This window comes from Rhincodon typus, chromosome 8, assembly GCF_021869965.1.
Source record: "Rhincodon typus isolate 14 chromosome 8, sRhiTyp1.1, whole genome shotgun sequence".
Classification (NCBI taxonomy): Eukaryota; Metazoa; Chordata; class Chondrichthyes; order Orectolobiformes; family Rhincodontidae; genus Rhincodon; species Rhincodon typus.
The window spans coordinates 52,847,877-52,857,873 of record NC_063339.1 but is presented as its reverse complement, the minus strand read 5'-3'; the positions used below and the strand labels follow the sequence as shown (position 1 = coordinate 52,857,873).

General features: G+C 37.4%; 1 protein-coding gene across 2 annotated transcripts in view; it reads left to right on the top strand.

The window, feature by feature from the left end:
- The window catches only part of slc25a21 (solute carrier family 25 member 21), a 131,865-nt gene that overhangs the window by 51,375 nt on the left and 70,493 nt on the right, over positions 1 to 9,997 (top strand). Inside the window, exon 3 of one of the 2 annotated variants that reach the window (XM_020510713.2) lies at positions 5,281 to 5,364. The exons of the other annotated variant lie outside the window; for it this stretch is intronic. Within the exon in view, the coding sequence (XP_020366302.1) occupies positions 5,281 to 5,364 (84 nt within the window). The remainder of the gene's footprint in view (positions 1 to 5,280; positions 5,365 to 9,997) is intronic. 2 annotated transcript variants of the gene reach the window in all.

The window sequence follows — 9,997 nt, the reverse complement described above, 5'->3', positions numbered from 1 at the left end:
CCCCTACCGCATCCCAAAACCAGTCCAGCTCGTCCCCGCCTCCCTAAGCTGTTTTTCCTCCCACCTATCCCCTCCTCCCACCTCAAGCTGCACCCCCATCTCCTACCGACTAACCTCATCCCGCCCCCTTGACCTGTCCGTCCTCCCTGGACTGACCTATCCCCTCCCTAACTCCCCTCCTACACTCACCTTTACTGGCTCCATCCCCGCCTCTTCGACCTGTTTGTTTCCTCTCCACCTATCCTCTCCTCTATCCATCTTCTATCCGCCTCCCAATCTCTCCCTATTTATTTCAGAACCCCCTTCCCCTCCCCCTTTTCTGATGAAGGGTCTAGGCCCGAAACGTCAGCCTTTCTGCTCCTGTGAAGCTGCTTGGCCTGCTGTGTTCATCCAGCCCTGCACCTTGTTGTCTCGGATTCTCCAGCATCTGCAGTTCCTACTATCTCTGATTCAATTTACTTTTTGTGGTGAAGCCCACTACATGCCGATGTTCTTATTCTAGAAGTCACTTCCAGAATTACCTTGTTTCATTTGTCTTCTACACACTGTGTCTCAATGGGGTGGTGGCAGTGTTAATGTTGAAGTACCTGAGCTATGATATCAACGTGACACTCAAATCTGTATTTCTTGAAGTTGGCCATGAAGGTGCTGATATACCAGGTCCCATGGTATATTTTGATAAGTGGAAGATGTCTGTACATCTTTTTTTCAATGTGGTCTCAGCAGAGAAGGGACTTGATCCAACAGCAAAGGCATTCCCAAGACAATTGGAGGCTAGACTATGAGACATTAGCATCTCCATGCATGACCATATTCCAGTGTGCATGTAACTTGTTGCCAGGAAAAGACTGAAATTGAGAAATCTGCAGTGTACTGCAGATGATTTTGGAGACGAATTGCAGAGCAATGTTAACAGAATGCAGAAATCACCATGTATCAACACAAATTGCATAACCAGCCTATCAAGTTTGTTGCAGTTCACCAAAAACATACACTTTGATGAAGAGGAGACTTTGGCTATTTCTTCTGCATTGGCAGTTAAGCTGCTCTGAATCTTGAATACATTCTGTATCTCAGTAAGGCTTGTTGATGATTAATTGTATGCATGAGGTATGAGGACATTTGGTAGCACAAACCATAATACATAAACAGTTCATGTGAGAAATAAATAATTTATAAAAAGAACGGAAGATTTATACCTCTCAATGCAATTGTTAATTCTATTTGAACATAAGATATTTAATAAATAGATATTTATTTAGTTAGTATACTGAGTGACATGCAAATGAACAAATTTTGAACCAGCCAACATATTTCTGCAATTAATCTTACTCATGTTTAATTTGTTTGTCATTGAAAGTATTTCACTAATTATTGGATGATTTGAAGCTTTGAGTACAATTGTCAAAGGAACCTTTTACAACATGCAAAATGATAAATCTTCAGGAACCAACAGATTCCCCTGTGGGTTCTGTAAACAATTTTGGTCAGCCTTAGTTCACTATTTATGGAGTTAATTAGACTCTTCAAAAAATGGCTCCTTTCCAACCACAAGTAAAAGTAGTACTTGTCTGCAGTATTTATAAAAATAAACCTTTTGGATTATGGTTTCTATTGACCAATGCCATACTAGGGAAACATATTAATTTCAACTTTTCCAAACTTTGAAAGGAATCAGTTGAAGAACTAAGGACCGAATTTAGTAACGATCATGTGGAAATTAAGTAAATATATGCAATTTTGACAGCTGTACTGGTGTCAAAATAGTCTTCTCCTAGTGGTGTGAATTTGAAATATTCTGGAAAAGTAGTTGTCCCTTACAGTAACTGGCTAAAATCAATCCTGACCACTTTCACCAGTAAGTTCACCCTATTCATCATGAGGACCTTTTTAACCTTCCCATTGTTTACAGGAACTAAACGTTCTTTATTTTAACCCTGCTTTCTCTACTGTTTAAAAGATGAATTTTTTTCAACAGTTGCTAAATTAAAAGATTTTAAAAATGGATCAAAGTTGTGGTGTTAAAGTTGTTTTTCTTTTAATCCTGCCATTTTATTTTCTCTTTATTGGAATTTAGAACACAAACATGCCAGTATCAGATGAATGACATGAGCACAATGCAAATTAAGATGCCAAGTCTGTTTGCATTTTCATCCAATATATTCTGAACTTGGTCTGAAATGTAATCCATGAATGTATTGATTTATGATTTGATTCAGGTTGAAGGCAAATAATGAAGTATCACTTCTCAGTTTACAAACCTGAAAGATACAAATTGTTTTCATTTTTACAAGTACTTCTTCCACAAAAGCATTTAGCACTTTGTTTTACAATCAGTTCCATTTGACCTGTAAGATTTGTTTCTGAATGTTGCCTATTAACAGCAGAATCTTGTAAATGTCCAAGTGATGTGGACAATGTTGAAATTTGTGGCAGAATTGAGCAAGAAATCAGAGGCCTAGATCAACATTGGTTGAATTAACTTGAATTGCTAATTAAGGAAGACTATAGCATGATGAACACCTATCAGTAGTCCTTCTCGCCTCACTAATACTCAGCTTCCTATCATACCTAACTCACCAAAAAAGATAGACATCAAGGAAATCAGAGTGGGTACATGGTGACTTCAGCTTCCACTTACTCCAAAACAACCTGTACATTGGAGACTGGGCACCAACATCTCAGGGCATGCCCTTTGTCAATGTCTGCCCATGGAGGCCAGCATCAGCCAAGCAGCAGCCACAACATGTCATGCCACATCTTGACTCAGTTATAGTGTGAAAAATGATTTATATACTGTACTTTGGAGCTCCCCAACACTTGACATTGCAATGTTGCTGCTATGCTTTATCCATATGGACACATGCAGCTCAAGGATTGGAACATAGTGCATCTCAGGGCTCTTAGTTTGCTTTTTCATGCTCACTGACATAACAGCTACTTGGATGCTCACACCATCTCTGCTGTACTGTGCCTTGCCTTTTTTCACATTGGTGCCTCATTCAGAACTTGAAATCTCACAATATTCCCTTCTTGACTTGCCCTTTAGTGCAGACAAAAAATCAGGCAGTCTGTAATATTTTCCAGAAATTATCTTTCCAGTGTGCAGACAGATTGTTGTCTGGCATTATACTAGATTAATGTCACATCTGCAGTATGTGCCAGCAGCTTATGCACTAAATACACTGAATGTGCACTTCAACTAATGACCACGCCACAAAGTCTAAGGGAAGTTGACCTCAGTCAAGCTTATGGGGTCGATGGCCAGTCAGAGGATATCAGCACAGTAGGTCAATGGCATTGTCTGATATCTATCCAATCTGCTACTGGGAACATTCGGGTTTAGCGGTTCTTAGCATTACAATCTAGAAGTGGCCTACAGTCTGTCCTTCAAATCAAGTCAAACAGTCTGGTTCCAGGCTTGGCTCCTCATGCTAACTGCCAAGTTGTCTGTGAAGACAGCTAGATGCGCACATGTCTGCATGTGTGTGGTACAGATAGTCCTTGGTGGAACCCTTCAACCGTTGATCTAGTTTGCCTAGTGACTCGAACAAAACTACCTGCTGTAGATGTATGTTGTACAAGCCATTTGGCACACATACAGTCAGAAATTTTAGATGTAATAGAAATAATAAAACTTCCTATTCTCCACTGCCCTCGCACCCCATCGCCCCTTTCAGTTCACCCAACTATACTTTTGATTCATAGCCAATACTCCGTTTAATTTGTAATCTTCAATGACATTTTAAAGACGGCTTGAGGCTAGGATTTGTATTCAACACAGTTGATCACTGCATGAAGTTCACATCCAGAATTCTCTGATTACAGACGCCTTTAACCAGCATTGTGTAAGTGGCTGATAAATGCAGATCTCACATTGCTTACGAACAGCCTGATCCCTGAGGGAAAAAAAATATTCTCCACCCACCCTGATGTGGCTGCAGCCATTTTTTATTTTCATTCTGCATTTATGACTGAAATAGGATGGAAGGCATCAAAGACAGGTCTGCATAGTGTGATTTGCAGGCCCAACATGTCTGTCTAGGTGACCAATTCCCGCCGCTTCCCCGAACCTGTAGGCTCCTTTCTGCTATTACCTCCCTGTCAACCCTATCAGGTTTGAGTTTCCCAAAATTCTCACCCAACTTTTATATTTCATCCCCCCACTTTATCCCTTGGGCTCCAGGCCTACATCTTAGCTATGCCAAACTTCATTTTGCACTGCCCTTGTTAAAGCCATGGTTGCAGTGACTGTTCTGCAGTATCCACCCCTTTCCGCAGTATCCCGTGCCCTCCCATGCTTTATTGTCTCTGCCCTCTTTATATGTTGAGTTGCTCCTTCACAATTAAAGTACACTCTGAATTTTATCATACTACCTCCAATCCCCAAAATTCATTTACCCAACTTCCCCGCCACTGTGATAGCCCCGATGGACCCTCTTCAACAAACAGATCCCCAGGACTGACCATTGCCTACCAACCTCACTGACTTGAACTGATAGTCCTGCCTGATGACAAACAATCCCCTGATATCTGTGCAGTAACCTGACTGACATATTGCTAATCTTTGACTCTGAGGAATGCTGCGTAAACTTCGCAAATAGCAACTCTTGGTGCCATCTACCACTAGCCAATTGACCTAAGTTTGGAAATGCATTTCGTAAGTTAATTTCTCCTCCTGAATTGGAGAATATAGGAATTCCGAATTGTAATAGTATTCATTGACCAGTTACAGAACTTTTTTGTGCCATTACACAAAGTACTTGTTATTTAAAAAATTTAGAATTTTAATGTATTTTATAATTTAAATCAAACAAGGATAAGGAATTTCATTTATGATTACTGGTTACTGTAAGCCATTTATAGAAACTAAAAGAATAATATTCTACTCTACAAGCCTAGATTTATACAATCATGATTTTATTTTTCTGGAGAGCAAAGAATAGGATGATTGTTTGCTGCTACACAATATCTATGCTAATGCATTTTTACTTGATCGTAGTTGCTGACTCCGTGCCAAAATAATCAAACTGTTAGCATCTTCTTTTCTTAAAGGAAATGCCAATTTAAACAGTATGAGTTGGTTTTCTTCCATTTCAGTCTAGATGAGTACAAGACGATGAGCTTCAACTTCATATCTCTCTTTGGAAATACATTTTTTTCTGGCATGCTTTAGCCATGTTATGACAACAATGAATGGAAATAGCTTGTACTTAATTCATTTTTAGCCAGATTTATTAAAATTTAATTTAAAATTAAAGTTATTAAAATTATTCCTAGGTTCCAAATTCAAAGAGGGCAAGGTGATCCCACCAGTTACAGGAGTCTGGGCCACTGCTTTAAAACAATGTTTCGTCAGGAAGGGTAAGGCTTTTGATTCTAATTATCCAAGAAGTTGAATTGTGGGAATGAAGTTTTTGAACATCGAGGATATGTGATCTAATAGAAGCTTATAAATGAACCTAGAGCAATTGATAGATGTTAAAAAGTTATTCCGATTTTAACTTCTTTGTACCATGCCAACCCTCCAAAACATGTATTTTGCTTTTTAATTTGTATTAAAACAAGGGGGTCAGTTAGCTTAGCTGGCCGGGTGGTTGGTCAGTGATGCCAACAGTATGGGTTCCATTGCTGCACCAGTTGTGGCTACCATGAAAGATTCTCATTCTTAATTCCGGCCCTTGCCTGAGATGTGGTGACCATCAGGGTAAACCATCACCAGTCGTCTCTCTCTAATGAGACAGCAGCTCTATGAGCTAGCTGGACTATGGTAACTTCATTATTACAAAATGGAAAAGGAAAGAGTTGTATTTATAGATCTTGTCATGATCACTGCTCAAGGCATTCCACAGCCAACAAAAGTATGTTTTGAAAAGAAGTCACTTTTGTAATGTAGGAAATACAATATTTCATTTGTGCTCAGCAAATGCACATCTTATTGCAACATGATAATGACCAGATTGGGTAGATGTCATAACTGTGCAGAATCTCTGAGTTAGTGGAAAAATTTTGAGGCACCAATTACAATGTAATTAGACACTAGAGAGGTGGATAGCCCTAAGCATAACTTTGGTGATATGTCATAATATTAACTTGTTTAAAGTCATTAATTTTATGTACATCATGCAAAGACTTTGAAGATGCTCAAGACAAGAACAAATAATTTGTTGGGAGTACTGACTAGAAATATTAACTCTCTCTTTAATTTCTTTCTTATGATAACTTTAACTGTTCTATATAGGAGAAACTACTACTTGTTCCTGAATTCATGCATAGGCAAAACTGTTTCTTTAAAGTTAGACATTTAAATTGAGGCTAAGTAGGCTAAGAAGTGAACAGGAGATTCATCTGTATCACGCCATGAAAGTGTGAGACAAATACTTGTCTTGAACTTGACTCCACTTGCCTGAAGCCGTCAGTCCCTGCATCATGATTTGTATTGCCAATTTAAATTCCATGAAAGTTCGTTTTACTAACATTTAAATGGAAACTCGCCTTGGCACTCTTATCACTGACTCAGAGTTCTAATGTTTTAAAACAAACAAAGAGAAAGTAATAGTCAGATGAAGCATCCATTCTAAGCCAGCAAAAAGAATAATCTACTTGCATCATGTCCAACATTAAATTCTGTATTGTTGATCCAATTATGCTTTATTGGACTTTCAGTAGATTTGTCTTGTGAAAATTTCTTTGGTTTTTGGAGCTATAATTAAACCTACATCCTGTTCCATTTGGGTATCCATTTGAATTAGAATCATCTACATAGTTGGCTTTTACTATTGTTTTTTAAATGTTGAACAAATTATCCTATTAACTAATGATCAACCTTTAGTTCATTCATTTTAATTACTAATTTTGTAAAGTAATATCTCTGGATTGCTAGATTCTCTTGTTCTAGGCCCCTACTGATCTCAGAAAATGTTAAAGGGTAGTGACATCCTATATTTATTTTCCCTTCTCCCATTTCTCATCAATTCCACCTTCTGGGAAAATGCGTGAAAGATCAGCTGAGATTTTTTAAGTAATGTATGTGCAATGGCTGATTCTTGTCCTTCAACTGAAAGGCATGGTCTGATCATTCTGTGGCAAAATGCAAATAATATAGTTTAAAATTGCATTAACAGAGCATTCATATGGTGCTGTTCTTCCTGCTCATCATCTGAATGCTTCAGGCAGATTTCCAGTTTACAAGTTCACCTCACTAACAGTAGAAAGTAAAAGAAAAGTATTCTGTCTGCACTGGTGTAAATCCACATTTAATTCATAAATGGGCACTGAATTATCCAGAGTTAAAAAATGCAACATTACTCAATCACCTTAATGCCAACACTGTCTAGATGAGGAATTAATTATTCTCAACTCTTTTTATTCATCCATTTTAATACATTTTCCCATTTCATTAATAGTAAAATCTTACTTATTTTAGTCTTGATAAGTGGTGATTATATACTATAGTTACTTTGTAGATGATAAATGGTGATTAGATACTGTAGTAAGTTTGCAGACAGCAAAAGTGAACCCACTGGGAATGCATTTGTTTATTGAGAGCTGACAGTTTTATAGCCTGCATAAACTTGTTCTTGTGCTAGTAGTAGGAGCAAAGATGATTGTATGCATGTGGCAACATAAGAGTGATTAGTGGGTTGTTTTATTATCTCTGTAGGACAGTATCTTACTGGCATCTATAAACTTAAATAACTGGGTTTAAGATCAATTATTTTAGTAAATAATTGTTCTGAAATTAAATAACTGTATAAGTAAAGACAATTGACAAGACTATTCTTATTGACTTCTGAACCTTTACCTTTTAGCTAGTTGTTATATTCTCAAGCTGTAATGTGGGGGTGGGAGAAAACTACTAAATTAAACTTTACAGGCATTGCTGCTTAAAGATAGAGTAAGCAGCTTTGTGATGCATTTATTTTCTTGCATTTTGGAAGTATTTATTTTCTTTTCATTGTGGTGTCTAACATATGCAGAAGCCCAAAACCATGTTTACAAGTCTCTAAATCAAGCTAGCTGGAAATCTGCACTCGATAGGTTTTATTTTTCCAAAACAGTGTTTGCACTCAGCTGAGGTGGAATTTAGCAGAGTCAAAGATTAAGAACTCCCAGGTGTGCAGAGGGGCAATACTGAAGTTAAATAAGCTAAAACCGGCAGAGGAGCACTGCTGGAGCTAAACCAGCTAAAACTGCACAGTTCACACATGTAATCTACCACTTGACCACTGATTCCTGTTCACAAAAGTTGTTGAAATGACTCTCCTTATGCCCAATTTCCTGCCCTTCTCAATAACGTAATTCCCCTACTGATCAAGAATCTATCTTAGCCTTAAAATACACACAAGGACTCTGCCCTACAACTCTCTGGCAAAGAATTTCAAAGACTCTCAAATCTCCAAGAGAAGAAATACCTCCTAATCTTAGTCTTAAATTGGCAGTAACACCCTCCTCCTACACCATGAGGCAGAACATCCTCTTAGTTTTACCCTGTCACTTAAGAATCCTGTATATTTCAATGAGATCACCTCTCATTCTTCTAAATTCTAATGAATGGTGACCCAGTTTAAACTTTGCTCATAAAACAATCCCTCCATACCAGGGATCATTCTAGTGAATCTTGTCTGAACTGCTTCCAATAAAATAATAACTTAGATAAGCAGATTAAAGCTGCTGAAAGTACTCCAGATATGGTCTCAGCAACACCTTATACTGTTGCAGTATGGCTTCTCTACTCTTATACTCCAAACCACTTGAAGTAAGGGCCAACGTTCCATTAGCCTTCCTTGATGAACTGCTTCACCTATGTGCTAGCTATTTCCGTTGAATAAAAGCTTCCATCAACTGGAGGTGAAAAGCTTCATCATGAGCTGCTTTCTTCTCTGCATTCTAAACAAAGTTGCTACTGAGCTCAGGTTGGATGACATTGCATCCTTTCACCCAGCAACCTGCTATCAAAACTACACTTTTCAATACTGTTTACTGAGGAATATTGAAAATTTGCTTTTAAGTTGCAGATCTTATTGACGTCTGCGTGAGATTGGCTGCAACTAATTGTTAATCAGGCAATAGCGAATTTAAAAGAATAGAAAGGTCAGTTTCTCACATTGGCTGTATTACTGATCTTGTTATGAAACAGATGCTCCTGGTTTAAGTCTTATACCAGAATTTGTTGACCATGGAAGAATCTGTGGAATAATTCAAATAGACGATGTTAGAAATTGTGTTTTCATTTACTGTTTTGAATTTTTAAAATTAATGGAAAGTTAATCATAGAAAAGCATAAAGAACATCATAATTTACAATAATCTGTATTACAGAGTTTACAGATTATGTTGTCTTTTATGGCCTGGACATGTATCTTGTTTTACATTTGCTTTCTTTCATATGGTTATTTACATTTCTGAATAACTGTAGAGTTTTATTTTTCCTTGCTATTGTGGCTTGTGCAAAGCATTAAAGTGCTTACCTTATGTTGTTCTCAGGAGAGTGATCAGCTTTCAGTTAGCTGCTGAGTGTGACGAGTCAATGTTCAGGAAGCCAATTACAGTTCAACATACCATTGGTTGACCTGAAATTTGAAGTATGTCTCCTTTAAATTGATTTATGGGATATCTTATGCTCTGAAGTTTTAATGGTATCACAGATCCACCATCCCCCTACCTCTCTTCATTCAGTTAGAAGTTCATGTTTGTATCATTAGGCTAAATTGAACTCTGATGTTTAGAGCCACATTGTAATTCCACAGAGAGAATTTCAATCACAGGGAGCAATAACAGATAATAAAAGTTTCCTTAAAGATTTATTCATAGTCTTAAGAATTCTAAAATGAGTGATCTCAACATCATCTATCAGAGAGTACTTGATATGATGTGCTCATAGATACAAAATAATAGGTTTTATGATTATTTCTTTATGAATAAAGACAATCATTATAAAATTTAAGCCTGGTGCAAAATCAGAAACTTTTATTTTTATTTCTTTACGCATACTAGTG